Source organism: Silene latifolia, chromosome 2 (genome assembly GCF_048544455.1).
Source record: "Silene latifolia isolate original U9 population chromosome 2, ASM4854445v1, whole genome shotgun sequence".
Lineage (NCBI taxonomy): Eukaryota > Viridiplantae > Streptophyta > Magnoliopsida > Caryophyllales > Caryophyllaceae > Silene > Silene latifolia.
The window spans coordinates 16414024-16434673 of record NC_133527.1 but is presented as its reverse complement, the minus strand read 5'-3'; the positions used below and the strand labels follow the sequence as shown (position 1 = coordinate 16434673).

The window sequence follows — 20650 nt, the reverse complement described above, 5'->3', positions numbered from 1 at the left end:
TGCTTACGTGAACAATAAAGAGTGGTTAATTTAAGTTCATTGAAACATATATGTTCTATTTACACTCTATTTATTTAAAACTTTTGGTTTTAGGTATTAGTTCAGCCCAAATAATTTATCTTACAAATATCACAAAAGCCATATAAACTTTAAGAAAGTCTTTGTGAATACCCCAAAGACTTGGCGGGCTTGCATCACTTGTTCATGACCTTCCTAATCTATAACACTTCAATAATATACTCATTGTCGATTTTTTTTCTAATATATGCCCCAAAGGGAATTCAAATAACCTTAAAAATAAATAAATCTAATTTTTTATTGGGAGTTTATGCCCTAAAAAAAAGAGAAAAATGAAGATGTAAAATTAGTAAACTAAATTAGTAGTCTCAATTTTAAAAAGTCAAAGAGAGTGATCATCACGACAATGACAAAAAACTCGCCCACTAAGATCAAAGCAATGTTAATCATTGTTTCCTAAAAAAATGTTTAACACTCTATTAGAATTCAATTCAATAACAATTCAATAACAATAATACAACTGAAGATGTAAGCTTAAAACAACTATGGAGTAATATTTAAATTTATTAGGAGAACATTTAATATTTAGATAGTATGGACATTCCTTTTAACCAACGTATTTGTGTCTGATACTGTGTTTTGAGAAGCTCTTTCAAGCGAAACTTAATCAATGTATACTTTTACATACATAATAACTAAAGTATATATAATTTGTTGATTTGTTGGGGTATAATAGTTGGAATCGACTCATGCATCAGGTAAGCCTTTTTTTAGCAGTATCACTAAAATGAATTTGGATTTTAAACCACTAATTGAAATTGGATTTTCGAATGACCTTAGAAAATCCAACTTTTGTAATTATCCACTAAATTATTGTGATATTTCAACCTATTTAAAATACAAGAAATAAAAAATGAAGCTAATTATTATATATAATTAGTGCATAATTTTAAAAGTTACACACATAAAAATATAAAATATAAAATATCCATATGTGAACCACAAGTCCACAAGTAGCTAAGTATATATGAAAAAGAAAATAGATAATAAGGTCATGTACTAAGAAAGTCATAGTGATTTGTCTTTGAGTTGTAATGATACTCATCTATTGTAGATGGGTAATATTGTAATAAGGCCATGTACTAAGCATGACTTCCATAAAAAAATTTACTATATTATTCATATCTTTTCTCTTACCCCGGTCAATAAACTACTCCATGTATAGAATTATAGAGCCAATTAACGATAGTGGTAAAATTTAAGTAGCCCTATTTTTTGAACTTGAAATCACTCCCTTCAAATTCAGTTCAACTATTATAAGTTCATTTGAGAAAAGTTAAGCTCAATTTATACCCATTTTTCTACTATAAGTTAAGCTATAAGTTCATTTCGACTCATATAAAAATTCAGTTCAGTGAACTTAAACTCCTATAAATTCAGTTCAGCAAAATAAGTGAAAAACAATAGAGACTTAGAGTATCAAATTATTACATCATAATAATAGGTTATTACAAATTGGCCCGGGCATCGCCCGGGCATTAAATCTAGTATATATATAAAAGAGAGTTTTTTCGAGCGATTTTAGAGCGTCCACATCATCAAAAATTAATTTAGGAAAGTTTCATAAATAATAATTTCCACATAAAAAATAAAGTGGAGAATCTTTTAATTATTATAATATCTATATTTCCTATTTTATATTCATGAGAAGTTTCTAATTTTTATATAAAAACTTTGACATTTCATTTGGCAAAAAAATGTTGTTATAAAAATTATGAAGATAATATAAATAGATTCGTGGTAAAAAATGTTTTCATTAGAGTATAGATTTCATATGATTTGCACATACAGGTATTAAAGATGGTGTATTTCTTTTAATAACATTGAAAAATAATGTTAGTGTGGTGATTATAATACGTATAAATTATATAATTGTCCCACATCGAAAAATTAACATAAGGTGGGTGATCCTATAATTATAAATAGGAGTCATCATTGGAACCTATATACCAACCAAAAATCTTTTGAGTCTCTTAAGTATTGTTTTGGAGAGCTCTTAAGAGTTTATATCATTATTTTCACAATATGATATATAAATATTTTTTCTATATTATGTATTATATTCAAGTGATGTTTATAACCTTTTTATAAAAACTTATACATCTCAATTGTCAAAAAAGTATTATAAAAAAAAACATATGAATATTAAAAAATAGTACTCCCTCCATTCAAGACCAAATACAACATTTTCGTTTACACACTTGCCAAGACACAAATTACAACGTAAATATCTTTAAGTTTACATTATAAAAAAAAAATTGATATTCTCATTGTACTTTATAGGTGAATCAAATAAGATCTCACATGATGAATATTAAAAAATAGTACTCCCTCCATTCAAGACCAAATACAACATTTTCGTTTACACACTTGCCAAGACACAAATTACAACGTAAATATCTTTAAGTTTACATTATAAAAAAAAAGTGATATTCTCATTGTACTTTATAGGTGAATCAAATAAGATCTCACATGACCGTATTTTGTCTTACATATTACAAGAAATGGTAAAGATTCTATTCGTTCATGAATAGTGTAAAAAAAGGAATGTTGTACTTGGACTTGAATCGAAAGAGTATAGTATTTGCTCATTATTATTAACCCGGGTTAAATGTCGAATTATGTGCGAAAAATATGGTGTATTTCTAAGTATGTTATTTGTCCCACATTGAAAAATATGTTGGTGTGGTGAATATATTACGTATAAATAATAGAATTGTCCCACATCAAAAGTTTAGCATAAGATGATTGATCATGTGATTATAAATAGACGACATCCTTAGAACTTAAATACCAACCCAAAACTTTATGAGTCTCCTTGGAGAGTCTTAAGAGTTTATATCATTATCTCCACGATATGATATATATATTTTTTATATTATGTCCACGTGATATTTATAAGTTTTATATAAAAACTTATACATCTCATTTAGCAAAAAAGTAACATAATTTATTTTTTTTGAAAAATTATATAACTAGATTCGTGGTAAATAAATGCTAGCATTAGAATATAGTATCATACGGAGTATTATTTGCACATATTTTAATTACGATAATAAGATAAAAAAAAATGTACTATACGAATATTAATAAATAGTATAATATTTGCTTATTATTATTAAACTGGGTTTGATGTCGAATTAGGTGCAAAAAAAATGGTGTATTTCTAAGTATATTGTTTGTCCCACATTGAAAAATAATGTAGGTGTGGTAAATATACTACATATAAATAGTTGAATTGTCCCACATTAGAAGGTTATCATGAGGTGAGGTATCACATGATTATAAATATGAGTCATATTTGAAACATACGGGTATCAACCCAAAATATTTTGAATCGCTTAAAAATTATCTTAGAGAGTTCTTATAAGAGTTTGTATTAAGAACAAACCTTAGTACAACAATACCATACAAATATTAATCACGTAGATATTTATAAAAGCGATTATATATTACTATATTAGTGATATTATAATGTTTATTTTAAGACAATCGATACTATAAAAACTTTATTTAAGACAAAATCAATAATTAAAAAATAAAATGGGTGCTAAATATACATAAATTTTTTTGTGTCATATAATGATAATCTCTGCACTAAAATAGAAAATATATGAATTATAATACAATCAAGTGTTGCATAAAAAGATCATAATACATCATAATTTGAGTAATCTCTGCACTCTTTTTAACTTTCAAATATAGGTAATTATTATCTCATTAGATTTGAGTAACTAAAATACATCATAATTTTTAACCATTAATCAAAATTTCACCAGAAAAAGGAAGTATTATGCATTTGTTTATACATTTTATTGCTCCCTCATTTACATCTTAAAAGTCATGTCAGGAAAAAAAATGTAATTTAAATCATATCATTTGTACATATTTTAATTATGACAAAAGATGGAAAAAAAACGTACGAATATAAATAGATAGTATAATATTTTCTCATTATTAAATCGGGTTGAATATCGAAATATGTGCAAAAAAGATGGTGTACTTTTTTGTGTGTTATTTGTCCCACATTGAAAAATAATGTAGGTGTGCTAAATATACTACGTATAAATAGTTGAATTATCCCACATCATAAAATTATCATAAGGTGGGGTGATCTTAAAAATTAATTTAGGAAAGTATCATAAATAATATTTTTTGATGTAAAAAACAAAGTGGAGAATCTTTTAATTATTATAATATTTATTTCCTATATTATATTCAAGTGATGTTTCTAATTTTTATATAAAAAATTTTAAATTTCATTTGGCAAAAAAATATCGTTAAGAAAATTATGAAAATAACATAATTTGATTCGTGGTAAAAATGATATCATTAGCGTATAGATTTCATATAATTTGTACATATATAAAATTGTGTACTTCTTAGTATGTTATATGTCCCACATTGAAAAATAATATAGGATTATATAAAAGTAATAGAATTGTCTCACATCGAAAGATTAACATAAGATGTAGTGGTCTTATGATTATAAATATGAGACATCCTTGGAACTTAGTTATCAACCTAACATCTTTTGCGTCTCTTAAATAAGATGTTTTGACTTTTGATCATATCTAAATAAATGATTAGACATAAGATATAAATATTAAGACATTGATTATAACCAATTTTTTTTTACTAAGTTAATTATCCCATTGCAACGCACGGGCATCCAAACTAGTACTAATAATAATAGTAATACTAATAATAATACTAGTACTAATAATAGTAGTACTAATAATAATAGTAGTAATAATAATAGTAATACTAATAATAGTAATAATAATAATAGTAATAGTAATAGTAATATAATAAATATTAAAAATAAATTTTAATATAATAATAACAATAGTAAATAAATTAATATAATAATCTAGTATATATATAAAAGAGAGTTTTTTCGAGCGATCTGAGAGCGTCCACATCATCAAAATTCAATTTAGGAAAGTATAATTTTTGATGTAAAAAATAAAGTAGAGAATCTTTTAATAATTATAATATGTATATTTCCTAAGAGACGGGATCTCGTGAGTTTGGTTCTTACGGTGAGTTGTGAGTTTGTGTGCTCACAAATCTCAGCCATTGAATAAAGGGAAATAGAAGGCTAAGATTGAATCTAATAAAAATCTCATCCATTAGATGAAGACAAATGAACTGTTTAGATTAAACCTAGTAATAATAATAAAAAAGACGCGGCTAACCTAAACATAAGTTCACACGTTGCATTTATTTCTCTCCCTCTCTTTTCATTTCAATTCCTCCTCAGAGATTATCAAATCAATTTTTATTTTTATTTTTTACTTTAAACCTTCACCACCTCCCCTACATTATCATCATCTTCCTCAAACCTAATTACAAGATCTGTAATTTAAAACTAAGTATTTTTTTTTGTGTTATCACCAGTTATTTCACTGTTATTCTTTTGTTTTTTTTACCACGTGTTATTTTTTTACCCTTTTGTGTGTTACCACCTGTTATTTCACTGTTATATTTTTACCACGTGTTATTTTTTTACTTTTTTTTGTGTGTTCCTACCTGTTATTCCAATGTTATTCTTTTGTTTTTTATCCACTTGTTATTTTTTACCTTTTTTTGTGTTACCAAATGTTAGTCCACTGTTATTATTCTTCTTGTGTTTTACCACGTGTTATTTTTTACCTTTTTTTTTGTGTTACCACCTGTTATTCCACTGTTATTCTTCTGTTTTTTTACCATGTAATATTTTTTAACCTTTTTGTGTGATACCACATGTTATTCCACTGTTATTTTTCTTACCACGTGTTATTTTTTACTTTTTTTTGTGTGTTACCACCTATTATTCCACTGTTATTCTTCTATTTTTTACCCTATATTATTTTTTACCTTTGTTTTTGTGTTACCATCTGTTAGCCCACTGTTATTCTTCTTATTTTTTTACCACGTATTATTTTTTACTTTTTTTGTGTGTTACCATCTGTTATTCCACTGTTATTCTTCCTATTTTTATCCACTTGTTATTTTTTACCTTTTTTTATGTTATCACCTGTTAGTCCACTGTTATTCTTCTTCTTGTTTTTTACCACATGTTATTTTTTATCTTTTTTTTTTGTGTTACCACATGTTATTCCACTGTTATTCTTCTGTTTTTTTACCATGTAATGTTTTTTTTTTACCTTTTTGTGTGTTACCACTTGTTATTCCAGTGTTTTTTTTTATCACGTGTTATTTTTACTTCTTTTTTTGTGTTACCACCTGTTATTCCACTGTTATTCTTCTGTTTTTTATCACATGATATTTTTTACCTTTGTTTTTGTGTTAGCACCTGTTAGTCCACTGTTATTCTTCTTGTTTTTTTACCACGTGTTATTTTTTAACCTTTTTGTGTGATATCACTTATTATTCTACTGTTATTTTTTTATCACGTGTTATTTTTTTACTTTTTTTTGTGTTACCACCTATTATTCCACTGTTATTCTTCTGTTTTTTACCCCATATTATTTTTTACCTTTATTTTTGTGTTACCACCTGTTAGTTCATTGTTATTCTTCTTGTTTTTTTACCACGTGTTATTTTTTACATTTTTTTTTGATACCACATGTTATTCCACTATTATTCTTCTGTTTTTTCACCGCTTGTTATTTTTTACCTTTTTTTTGTGTTACCGCCTGTTAGTCCATTGTTATTCTTATTCTTGTTTTTAACATGTGTTACTCTGGTGTCATTCTGCTGTTACTCCGCTGTTATTGTGGTGTTATTGTGTTGTTACTCTGGTGTTATTACAGTGTTATCCGATCCGATATTATTCTGGTGTTATTCTGTTCTTAGTCCGGTGTTATTGTGTTTTTACCCCGGTGTTATTCCACTGTTATTCTTCTGTTTTTTTACTTCATATGTTATTTTTCTTGGCTTTTTACCACGTGTTATTTTTTACTTTTTTTGGTGTTACCACGTGTTATTCCACTATTTTTCTTTTTTTTTACCGTGTGTTATTTTTTACCTTTTTTTTGTGCTACCACCTATTATTTCACTGTTACTCTTCTTCTTTTTTACCACATGTTAGGTTTTTTACTTTTTTTTTTGTTACCACTTGTTATTCCACTTGTTATTCTTTTTTTTCACGTATTATTTTTTACTTTTTTTTTGTTACCACCTATTATTCACTTTTATTTATTTTTTACTTTTTTGTGTTATCACCTGTTATTTCACTGTTATTTATTTTTATCACGTGTTATTCTTGTGTTACTCTTATATTTTTTTTTTTGTTATCACTTGTTATTTCAGTGTTACTCTTATGTTCTCTCACGGTTCGCTAATTCTAATTTTCTCATTATGTTACTTTTTTTTACCAGTGTTACTCTGTTATTATTCTGGTGTTATTGTATTGTTACTCCGGTGTTATTGTGTTGTTATTCAGTGTTATTCTGTTGTTCCTCTGGTGTTATTGTGTTTTTACTTCCGTTGTTATTGCGATGTTAGTAAACGATTTATAATTTTTATTAGACGACTTGTAATACGAAAGAAATGAGCATAAGGTAAAAACTTGTAAGCAATATAGCCTATGTGGGATTTGAACCCACACCATTCGTGTTATTACACGATACTCAACCAATTGAGCTAATAGGCTTCAATTTACACATATTGACAATTTACCTGTGCAGCGCAATGGTCTACTTCCGGTGGTACATGCCGCTGGCCCATCTCCAATTCATCTAATAATTGATTAGTAGAAATAAATAAATAATTGCAGGCAATAAAAGAGAGCAGAGCGGACATACAGAATTAAGAGTATGCTCGCAATAAAAAACATGCAACGAAAAGATATTAACAACAGTAGAAGCAACCTTGGTAGAGGGCTTAGAAAATGCATATTTGGTGAAAAAGCCAAGGTGATTCATTACAAAAGAACACTAAAATAATCAAAGTTACAGTACATCGACATAAGAATGAATTAATAAGGCCTAAGCTCAAAGTCAATAAAATTGATACCTTTGGATCACCTTCTTTCTTCTAAAGAAATTGATTTAAAATCTCGACACATTCAGTAAGTTTTTTTGATTGAAACAACATGGAAGCTTCTTTAGCAAGTGTGGTAGTGACTGAAAGGATACCATCCGTCACGTTACCGCAACCGCCTTTTGGTACATTAGTCGTTGGCATCGAATCTCTCGGATCCATCCAGATATCGAGTATTGCGAAAAAAAAAAGATCAGAATCTTCGTCCATCATCCTCGTCATCATCACCATACACATTATGAAGAACAATTTAGCCCAACATCGAGCTCCTCAAATCAGGCAGCTAACAACAAATATAAGCTGCCCATTACCGGTTCCACCTGCTCCTCAATTCCAGTACCGAAACCAATCTCAAGCGTGGCTCGATTCAAGCTCTAATTATTCAAATGAAGAAGAAAAGAAGTGGGAATGAAGATGAAGAACCTCTGTCCATCAAGTGTTGAATAGTGTGTGTGGGCGCGCACAGAATAAATGCCTTCTTTCCGCTATATCTTCTGCCAGTTCAGCTTGATGATTGTCCATTAAGACTTCAGTCACCACAACAACCAACGGTTTACTTTGCCTTATTAGTGTCCCAAATATGCTGCCTGAACCTGTAAAGCAACCCAAATGGTCATATGAGCTCGGTATATAACACACTTTAGTAGATCCTCAAGAGCCATAATTTAGAAATTGATCAATTCGCAAATAAGGTAGAAGTAACATCAACCACTAATTGATTCCTCACACAACATACATTGCAATAGAATCATTCTACCATCATTTGGAGCAAATAAAGCACCATTTCAACTGAATTGGTAAAACTTGAATTCAACTGACAGCACAAAATATTACATGACTGAATGATTGCAATTGAAACGAATGTGATTCTAAAACTCCGAACATGGTGGTACGACATTATTAAACTATGTTTCAGTTAACTATTTAAGATACAACTTCCAGCTACATCAAAGACCAACTTCATGTGAACGACATTTCAAGACCGAGTTCAGCAATCTTCAATATACCTTTCTCTTTGTCTACCAACAGATTTGCAGCTTTAAACCTCTACATATTAATGACATTATACTAATCAAGTTAGTCCTTCAACAAGTACACCAAAGCTTTACTCCAAAGTGGTACAATAACTATTATAGCATGATTGAGTTGAAATTAGCATATTGATACAATGTAAAAATTAAGATAATAAAAATAAGGTCGAACAATGGGCCCCTCATTTTACAAGATTCTAATTCTGCACATAGGCTGATCTGACCACATGAAATTAGCATCTGATCATACGAATTGCTAGCACACACTCTCAAATCAAAGCATACATAATCCAATAGAATCATTTTACTATCATTTGGAGCAAATAAAGCACCATTTCACCTAAATCTGTACAACTTGAATTCAGTTGATAGCACAAAATATTACATGACCATATGATTGCAATTGAAAATGAACAAATGTAGTGATATTGTACTATACTAGTCATGTTAACTTAAAATTCCAAAAAGAAAACACAAATTGATTAAATTGAATTAAAAGCAACGCAGATTAAGTTCTGCAACTTTTACTAGTCTTGTTATGTACTAATTTTATCGGAGTAGTGCAAATTACCTGATTCAATTGATGTCGAAAATTGTTGCAAGGTACAACGATAAGAATGAAAAAGTGATTAATATGCTTGATTTTTGGTAGATCTTGATGAAAACGTGATTGTCGTGTATTATTGTTCAGCTATTAATTGAAGAGAAAAATCGAAGAACAATTGGTAAAGATTGAAAAAACACAAGAAAAGAAGAAGAAAAGGATAAAGAAGTTAAGGGAAGTACCTTAAATTGCAGGAAAACTGAAAAATTTAGAAGAAAATAATAGAGTAACAATGGAGTAATGGAAGAGAGAGAACGGAGAACAGGTCAACAAATTTGATCCGAGTAGAGAGAGAAACTAAAGGACCGGAATCGAACTAATGTAAGATGAAGGTGCTTATATATGGCGCGCAAGATTAGATCTGAACCATTAATCTCTAATATAATCTAGTGGCTGAGATTCCCCCAACTCACAACTCACCATAAGAACCAAAATCACCAAATCCAATCTCTATTTCCTAAATTATATTCAAGTGATATTTCTAATTTTTATATCAAACTTTTACATTTCATTTGGCAAAAAAATATCGTTAAAAAAATTATGAAAATAATATAATTAGCTTTGTGGTAAAAATGTTATCATTAGAGTATAGATTTCATATTATTTGCACATATTAAAGATGGTGTACTTTTTAATATGTAAAATTGTGTACTTTTTAGTATGTTTTGTCCCACATTGGAAAATAAGTAGGTGTGGTGAATATACTACATATAAATAGTAGAATTGTCCCACATCGAAAGAATAGTATAAGGTAGTGTGATCCTATTATTATAAATAGGAGACATATTTGGAACTTATGTATCAACCCAAAAATTTTTGAGTCTCTTAAATATTTTTTTAAAGAGCTCTCTTAAGATTTTCTATTATTATCTCTACGATATGATATAAAAAATAAAGTGAAGATTGATGATAACTACTCGGGAAAGAGTTAAGAACATGAACAAGAGAAGCAAAAATCACGTAATATTGGTGTCACATAGGCAACCTATAATGAACAATATTACAACATACACAAAGTTAAAGCACAATACAAAACAATGAGTTTTTACTAATGGTTGTCTCCTAACACAGTACAAAACTAAAGATTTTACTAATAGTTGTCTCCTGAATGCACTAATAGAGCGTTAATGTGTCGTTATATGTACGATATAGAGATCCCTATCTAAAGATCATCGATCGAGACTAAGTGGGTTTACCTTCAAAGAAAAATAATACGTATACAATAATGGTTTTTTTTTTAAGAAGAGACATTTACTTCTTGGTATGTTATATCTTTCACATTGAAAAATAATGTAGGCATGACGAATATACTACGTCTAAATAATTAAATTATGTATCTCACATCGAAAGAATAGTATATAAAAGATATGTACTTTGTAGTAGGGTGAAATTTAAATAGGAGGCATCCTTGAAACTTAGGTATTAACACAAAAAATTTATATATAAAAGATATGTACATTTTAGTATGTTATATGTCCCAAATTGAAAAATAATGTAGGTGTGGTGAATATATTATGTATAAATAATAGAATTGTCTCATATATATACATTTTCTATATTATATTAAAGTGATGTTTATAATTTTGATATAAAAATTTTATATTTCATTTGACAAAAAAGTATCGTATGAAAATTATATAATTAGATGGTGACAAAAAAATGTTATCATTAGAGTGTAGATTCTATTGTATTTTCTCATTATTAAATCGAGTTGATGTCAAAGTAGGTGCGAAAAAAATGGTGTACTTAGTATGTTATTTGTCCTACATTGAAAAGTAATGTAAATGTGGTGAATATACTATGTATATATATTAGAATTGTCCCACATCTGAAGATTACCATAAGGCAGGGTGATCTTATGATTATAAATAGAAGTCATAGCCCAAAATGTTTTGGGTCTGTTAAGTATTGTCTTGGAGAGCTCTTAAAAGTTTATATCATTATTCTTTACCTATAGATTTTATATGTCCCACATTGAAAAATAATTTAGTTGTGGTAAATATAATACGTTTAAATACTATAATTAGAATTGTATTAAAAAAAAGTTCTATTATTAGAGTATAGGTTCATATCATTTGCATATATTTTAATTATGATAAAAAAATAGAAAACAAACGTATGAATATTAATAGATAATATAGTATTTGCTTATTATTAAATTGGGTTGGATGTCGAATTAGGTTCAAAAAATATGGTGTACTTTTAAATATGTTATTCGTCTCACATTGAAAAATAATGTAGGTGTGATAAATATATACTACGCATAAATAGTTGAATTGTCCCACATCAGAAGATTATCACAAGGTGAGGTGATCCCATGATTATAAATAAAATATGGAATTAAGAATTAGATGATGAAGTGTTTGTGTAATAGATTACAAAAGAAAAAGGAGTCACAAGTCATAGGAGTAATGACGAAAGTTGTCAAATGGTATTCTTGGAAAGAAAAAGGTGAACACAGGGTACCATTTGTAGAAACTTAAAATTAGGGGTACCATGTGTAATCTATCAAAGTTCAAGGTTACCATGAGAAATTTCCAATATTATAATGATATAGTTAATTAAATTTTCATTTAAAAGAGAGAGATATCCGTACCAATAAAACAATAAAGGGTATATAATTATTTAATTGTTATTTTATTGTCATGCCATCAAACTTAACGTCCATTTAACAAATTTTTACATTAGGGGGGTACCATAAGCAAAAAATGGAACCTTAAGGGACCATAGGCGATTCTTAAAAGTAGGGGTAACATGGAAAATCTGACAAAATTAAGGGGTACCACGGACATTTTCGTATCTCAATTATGATAAAAAAAAATGAAGAAAAACAACGTACAAATATTAATGGAGAGTACTTGATCATATTATTAAATTTAAATATAACTATTATATATAATGAGTAGCAATTGTCCGTATTCGGTATTCGGGATCTGGTTGGATGTCGAATTGATTGCAAAAAGGATGGTATAATTCTGAGTATGTTATTTATCCCACATTGAAAAACAATGGAGGTTTGATGAATATATACTACGTATAAATAGCAGAATTGTCCCACATCAGAAACATAATCCAAGTTTGGTGAATATATTACTTATAAATAGTAGATTGTCCAACATCGAAAGATTAGTATAAGGTGGGGTGATTATATGATTATAAATAAGAGTTAACTCACTTATATATTAATTTTTTTTTTTTTTGAAAGAGATATTTTAATAATATGTAAACAAAATTATTAGACATAGAATGTAAACATTAAACTCTTATAACTTTTTTTTTTTCATTATAAATAAGCTAATTACCCCGTTGCAACGCACGGGCACTCAAACTAGTAATGATAATAATAAGAAGATAAAATAAGAATAATAATATTAATGTTGAATTAACTTAACTTAATTGAACTGAATGGAGCTGAGCTGAACTGAAATTAATAGAGCTGAACTGAACTGAATTTATTAGAACTGAAATTAAGTCCAAAAGAACAGGGCCTTACTTACCAATGTTTCAGGTCAAGTTAGTAAGTTTATAATGTCTTACCATTGTTTATGGGCAGGTAACAAAGCAAGCAGAAGAGGCATTTTTAGCAAAAGGCTCTTTTCAATTTCACTTTGAACCTTAAAGGCTGATGAAAAATAAGATATGCAGACTTAATTCATATTCTATAAAATTGAAGAAAAATTAGGTGAGTGTTTACGATGTTGAGACAGTATAGTTTCCATAATGGCTCATGGTTAAGACTACAAAACTCACACAATAACCATAAAAGCTAACACGCTCCCACAGTGTCCCACCATAGACAAGGTAAGGTTGTTTTCCCCATGTTTAATGTTCTCTTAACAAGCACATGTAAAATCATTTGTTATACTACCTACACTATGCCTATTAAGAAGACAAATAAAGAATAGTAATCTAACAACCTAAAACACTACCTAGCTACGCAGGTGAGTCAAATTTCATAAAGGGAAGGTGATTGAATCCTACTTATACTACTAATGCCTTTACTTTAAATAAATGAAAATTGTATTATAGTGAATTTGTCATAAGAATTGTGGAATTAGAGGGATGTAATTCTTATAATGAAGCTAACTCAATTATGGGCACTTGCCACAAATCTCAATTAGATGCTGGTTACCTGGTGTATGGAATTCCAGAACTACCAAGGGTAATTATATTACTGTTAGGCATGATTTAATTCCTAGACAAAATAAGATACACATTGGCAAAGAAACGCAACGAATAGTACAGCAATAACAAGTTCAAAGCTAGATCCCTTCTCCATCAGTCCATTGGCAAAAACATTTAGTGGCAGGGACCAGCATACTTGGCATTGTGAGCTCGCAAAAACTCTTGGGAACAAATATTTTGATATTAAGATAAAGCAAATTTTTTTAATTTAAAAGCAACAAACTCCCAAATAAAGTAAAGGAAACACTACAGATTGCTAGCAAAATAAACATAGTAGTCCTATCAAATGTTTTTACGTCTTCGGTAAGGTTTTCAATGCTTTTTAGACAAAGAATCTGCTAGTAAAATGCCAGTCCAGATACATGAATAGACTTTTTAACCAAATGCACTAACAGATACATAGCCATTGCACTTGTAGGAATCTGGAAGTCAATAAAAAATGTCTTAACAAAAATACGATTAGAAGGTCACCACTCACCAGAGCAGCTGATGATGATACATCATGATCCGTTTAAAGTTGTTGATAAATGAACAGAAACAAGTACCTATCGAAATCCAGAGCAGAGGAACGAATGCACGCCTTTGTAACTTCTAGACATAGAGTAATATTGAAATTATCATGTATCCGAAGATATGACAAACGCTGAACCCCCAAAAAAAAAGTGGTTAAAGCCATGAATAAGAAATCCAAAGAGGAAAAATATCTTGCATATGATCAAGACAGCTTAAACTCCGAAGCTGTTCCAGGACATCAAATAACAACTTAATATCATCTGGCCCTTTACACTTTTTGACCATTGACCACAACCAAGCATTTGGAGGGCAAGACCTTTTGACCTTAATGGATTCAAGTATTTTGTCATGCAGTTCCTTCACGGCATCTGCATATACAAACAAAGTACAAATTATAACCTCCTAGCTTCCTAATTTCTATGGCTCTATATGTTTTATAATTTATTATTCCCTACCTGCATTAAATAGTTGTAAACACTATCCAGTCCAATGCCAACAGTTCGACACAGTACCATAAATTAACCAACAGACTGGTCAACACACTAATATGACGAACTCAAAATCAGACATCATAAGAACAAGATTTGAATACATAGTTATCATTCCATTTTGAAAGTAAAACTTGACAGAATTTACCTAAAATCAAGAAAGGCCATAACGTAAAACCTTAGTTATGGAAGTTGTGAGGACGTTCAGGGGGCAAGGCGTAAGGTGTCAACAAAGGCGGGCCTCAGTCCTCGTGCACATAAGGTGCACAATTTTTTGATCATAAACATTGTGCACTAGTACCTTATTGCGAATTTATAGCGCACTAACAACTAAGTCAGATTAATGCGGAGAAGAGAAGGTAAAATAGAAGAAAAAATATGGAGTTGAAATAGAAATGTGCGTCAGCACCTTATGCAGAAAGCGCAATAAAGGCACCCGAGGCATTTTAGCTAGTGCTTCACTAAGACTGGGCCATGAGCTTAAGCACAGCTTAGGCATGGTTTTTAAAACTAAGCTCAATCAATTAGCAGTAGCCAGGAGAACAAGATTGACAAAATCCCTCGGATGCACCGGCAATATTTTCTAAATAGACACTAGTCAAAATCTTTCAAGTTGCAACATTAACCATAGTCGATATGTTTCATCACTTAGATCATCACAACTAACTCAAACTACTAGTTCATCCAAATTCAGCAATTGAACATCAACTGTACTGATATTAATCCCGCTGATTCCGCAATCTCTTCCTATAATCAAAAGATAACTACTACATTCATCGAAAGATAACTACAACAGCTCAGAAAGATCGCAAAATCGACAAATTAAAACGCACCAATATTATCACCATCTGCGGCAACGGGAACTGAACAAAACGACGCCGCATGCGACTTGAAATACCACAAATCGCCGGAAAAATTAATCCCGCTGATTCCGCAATCTCTTCCTATAATCAAATTCAAGTCAATAAATCAACAAATCATGAACAAAAATAAAATAGACCAAAACTAAATGCAGCGAAATCGTTGAAGCAAACGAAATTGATGAGTTACCAGATGAACTGAAGTGATGGAAATTTCGAGATTGCTGAAATGAGGGAGAAGGATGAGAATGGGGATTTTCGGCGATGAAGTGAAGAATGGCGGCGCGTGGGTTAAGAACCCTAATTGTTCGGCGAGTTACGGCGGCGAATTGCATGATTTGAGGATTTGACTGCGGTGGAATTAATTGATCGACGGTGAAGATGGGTGGTGGGAGAGATGTGAAAGGGGGAAAACGAGGGTTTAAGGAGAGGTTTTGTCGAACCAAAGTATCATTTGCATTTATTTTTTTTTTATTTTTTTATTTTTTTTTTTGCTTTTTTAGTATAAATGTACGGATTATTTAATATAAATACTCCAAACTATAGAGGTGTTTTTCTAATAATATGTTGCACGGGTACTAAAATTTGTTATGACTGAAAATAGTTACAAACTATATGGCACTAATATTTGGTATGACTAAAAATAGTTGCACTACGTTGTTAAATTATCCTACCTATTAGAACATTGTCCATACCTACACCAAAAACTACCCCACTTGTTATAGATTGGAATCAATATCAATATATATACTTAAAAGAGGAACTTTTGAAGCGATTTTATTGGCTATAACTTTTGTTCAATAAATTATGTGTATAATAAAAAGATATATATTAAGCTTACAACTATATTATGAATTGGATATTAAATTAATTAGCCAACTAATTTGTTTAATAAATTGTGTATAAAAAAAATATACATTAAAATAATTGTTTACAATAATATGTAAAATAAAATAAGAAATAAATATGTCTTTTTTTTTTTGAGGGTAATAAATATGTCTTTCTATAGTTAAGCAATATCACGATTACAAAAGTCTATCAAGTAATATTATTATAAATTAATGATTATTATTATAAGAGTTTTACTTGACTTGAAACAAGCATTATGCATTACATTTACATATATATATATATATACTCTACGTACAAAGAACTAAAATCTCTCTTAGTATTTTGTGATTCTCTGATCTCTTTGTATTTTGTGAATAGTTGTTCTCTAATACGAGTAGGATTTATATAAATATAAATTTGATTGTGAATTGGAAACTAGCACCTCCAACAATTTGTATATATGAAATAATTTTACGTTGCAGTTAACAATACTTTTATTTTTGTGTTTGATTCTTTTTTTCGTTATTCCGTAGTTTGTAAAATCTAACCGCTTTTTCTCTTGCTTTGCTTTTCAGGAAGGATTGTCATGTTGATATTATCTAATGTCACAAGATCTGATTAATGGGAAGAAATAAATGTCGTTGCATCCTACATGCTTTTGGATGAGGTACGAAAGATAATTTGGGATAGAGAACAAAGAAGGAGACCAACGAGATGTTAGTTGGGAAAGATTTAACCAATTTTCAATTCAATTTTTTTAACCAATATTCTATGCAAAGAGTTCCTTTGTTTAACATGAGTGTTTTAAATAGATGTACTGTTTGTGTAGCATTTTACAGTAGCTTGATAATCATGTTTTCTAAGTGATATGAAACAACTTTAATCCTTCCTGATAGACGTATTCCAAACGTATTTCAACTCTACTTAAAGAGCTTCGATTTGTAGAGTTTGCTGGGTTAGTTGTACCATGAATTGAAACATAAATAAGAATGTCAAGACGAAAATCCATCTTAAGGGAGTGATAAGTTCCGTTATTGGGTCTGGGCCGTACCCGTATGGAGGAGAGAGAGTCCGGCTTAAAAGTCCAAGGAGGTTCCATCCCAAAATCAATTGACAATGGGTGACAACTCTCTCCTCTTTTTCCAATCTGGGATACTCACATGTGTCTTTATCATGGGTGAGCTGTATCTTCACAAGGAGGCTAACCGTTTGAAAATGTATTGCTTTATAAACGAATACACCTTATTAAGATTAGAAGTAGAAAATTTTGTTGTTGCTTCCGTTAATCTTAAAAGGAAAATTAGAAGTAGAAAAGTCATACACTAGCATACCATCAACAAAAAAAATGGAAAATATACCATTGGGTCATCGAGTTTGGGAGATATTAAGATGTAATTTCCTTTTTTAATGTTTGATGCCATATAACTTACGTATACTTTGAATTATTAACTCCATCCAATTTCGAGATTTTGTCGGAGGATTTGAAAAAGTTCAATAGATTTTTACATAGCTAAATAATGGACAATACTATCTTGAGACTCGAAATTCAATTTCACTATTTATCTGTAGGACCAAATAAGGCTCACAAAAATTGAGATAACTAAATCTAATACATAAAACACAAATTCTCATTGAAGACATGACATATCCGTCACAAGCTGAAGACGGATACCATTTTATCTCACAATGTACCCACTTTTTCTCTCTCTGCAACACTATTAATGTGGTCCCCTTTCTCCACTAACCCATTTTGTTACCATTTTATCTCACAAAATATCCGTCACAAATGGTAACCCGTCACAAGGGAGACCAATTGTACATAAAATATGAAATTTTTTGATGCTGTTACATGGTCAAATTTTATGACCTAATGTGAATTCTAGAAAATCCAAATAACAACAATTACCTTTCAATTTTGAGTGTTTGATTTGATTTTAATGGAAAAGTTTATTGATTTATAGTTAATAAATTCTCTATCATCCTTACTAATATAATACTTTTGAGTGGGTTAGGTTGGAATATATTGAATTTGTTTACCGGTTAATAGTAAGTGTTTTTTTCCAAATTGATTAGAGATACAATTTCACTACATTAAAGAACAAGATTGATAATTAGCTCTTTATGAAATATAGTTAAAATTAAATAATAATTTAAATATCAGTATTTTTATATTTGATTATTTTTTGCTGTTCTATTTCAGAAAAGTTAAACTCGCAGTTTCATTCGTATTTGTGTGTTGCAAAGACATCATGATAAAGACAAAATATTTTGTATCGACATAAGCCAATACCCGGGCAACGCCCGGGCTTGAAATCTAGTTCATATGTATATGCAAACTCTTTAGATAAAAATCGAAAATAGGACCATGTTTAGGAAAGATGAGTTATTTGATAAGATTCCACAATTACTTTTTCCCGTGGTGGAAAGATATTTGCACAAAAATAGGTCTTTTATATTTCTATGGGAATAAGACTTTGTAAATGTGCTTATTTTTTCATGCAATAAGGTTTGTAGATTTAATAAAGTTGTAAAATAATGAATTTCTATTGTACTCTGTCACATGTAATTTGTTTCTTCTAGAATTCTATTGTAAATCAAATTTGTGCCTAATAATAATAGTATACTCCGTAATATATACTCGGTATTTGTTTTGTCATCAATTGCATGTTTGCTCATGATTGCAAGTGTAGTTGCACTCAACCATGTTTATTTATTATAAACGATTGCTTTTAATTATTCAAATCTTTCTATTCTTAAAATACATTATATATTCATCCAATGTTTTTATCTTATACTCGTAATTCGTAAAGCTTGGTAAAGTTGAAGGGTATTATTCGTTGATTATTGGGGAATTAAACTAACGAAGGTTGAAGCTTAGACCCCTAACAAAATCCCAACTTTAACTCTACTACAGTCTACAGAGTAGTAGCAGATAGATAAGTAAACAACAAAAAGGTTGTCAATTTTATCTTAAAAAATTCATTAATTGAAAGGTAAATGTACTCTTCGGGTAACCCAAATAATGTTATGTTTTTAAGTGAGCTTGTAAAAAATGTCAATAGAATTTTATCAAATGCATGCTTAGAACGAAAGCCTTTTAGCTATAGGCGATAAATTGAGTAGTACTTCGTATTTTTTTTCCAAAACTTCGAAAAAAAGACCTTTATTTGAAAGTGATATGCTCTAACAACTTTGAAGATAAGGGAATAGGACTCCCTGTAGCGATGTATGATGTTAGTTATTTATCATAGAGTAAGCAAAAAGCGGAGTATATATGGTTGAGGAATATCAAAATTCTATCAAAGTAACGCTCCTCTAATTGTTGCTTTCAAGTGAAACACTTGAGAAGTTTTACGTGTAGTGCTTTACCCCAAACTTGTCATATTGTATCAAAACCTGACATTAAGAGGATTATAAGTTTCCAAGTAGTTAGGGTCAGTATAGAAAATAATCACAATACTATCTCAAAAAGGAAAAAAAATAATCACAAATCACATAAATACATTCTGATTTATTAAGAGGATTTTTGGTAATACTCTAATCCCACATGCCAAGGATAGCGGAAGCGATTTGAATATGATAATGGAGTACTGAACCGCAAACACACTCTCAACATAATATATCTGAACTTACGACTCGGATAGAATTACCAAAAATCCAACCATCACATATCTTTCTTAAAAGTAATAAAATCATAAACTTATCTCATAATGCCTTAAATCAGTGATTATAATCCCATTACTCAAGTCATAACTAAGAGTTCTGCTGTAGTGCTGTTCCGGCCAGGTAACAAAGTGTTGAGTTAATCTCCCCAAACTCCTAAAATAAATGGTGAAATAAAATGTATTGATGTTTCCAAATGCATATGCGTAAAGTGTGTACGTTTTGCAAGATGAAACATATAATGCATTAGAAGTTATTGAATTGTTTTAATGGGAACAATTAATAAGTTATTATAAGTTTTGAGAATGTGTAGTATAAAAGGCAATTGGTGCTAATAGTTTTATACACATAAATATAGAAAGACAAATTAGTTTATATTGGTGATAATACTTCTTGTTCTAAAGG

The 20650-nt window shown here is 29.6% G+C and overlaps 1 protein-coding gene across 3 annotated transcripts; it reads right to left on the bottom strand.

Moving 5' to 3' along the window:
- Positions 1 to 7903: 7903 nt before the first annotated feature.
- On the bottom strand, positions 7904 to 16210 carry LOC141642360 (uncharacterized). 3 transcript variants are annotated; one of them, XR_012543250.1, is made up of 4 exons: positions 15942 to 16210; positions 15725 to 15835; positions 14369 to 14771; positions 7904 to 8663 (listed from the first exon to the last, which is right to left on the bottom strand). XR_012543250.1 is itself a non-coding variant. In XM_074451145.1 (3 exons), the coding sequence occupies exons 1-3, from the start codon at positions 16084 to 16086 to the stop codon at positions 14557 to 14559; spliced, it is 471 nt and encodes a 156-aa protein (XP_074307246.1). In that variant the 5' UTR covers positions 16087 to 16210; the 3' UTR covers positions 14144 to 14556. The 3 variants fall into 3 exon arrangements, 1 of the variants encoding a protein (XP_074307246.1); XR_012543251.1 differs by having other exon boundaries at positions 14436 to 14771; XM_074451145.1 differs by lacking the exon at positions 7904 to 8663 and having other exon boundaries at positions 14144 to 14771.
- Positions 16211 to 20650: the final 4440 nt, after the last annotated feature.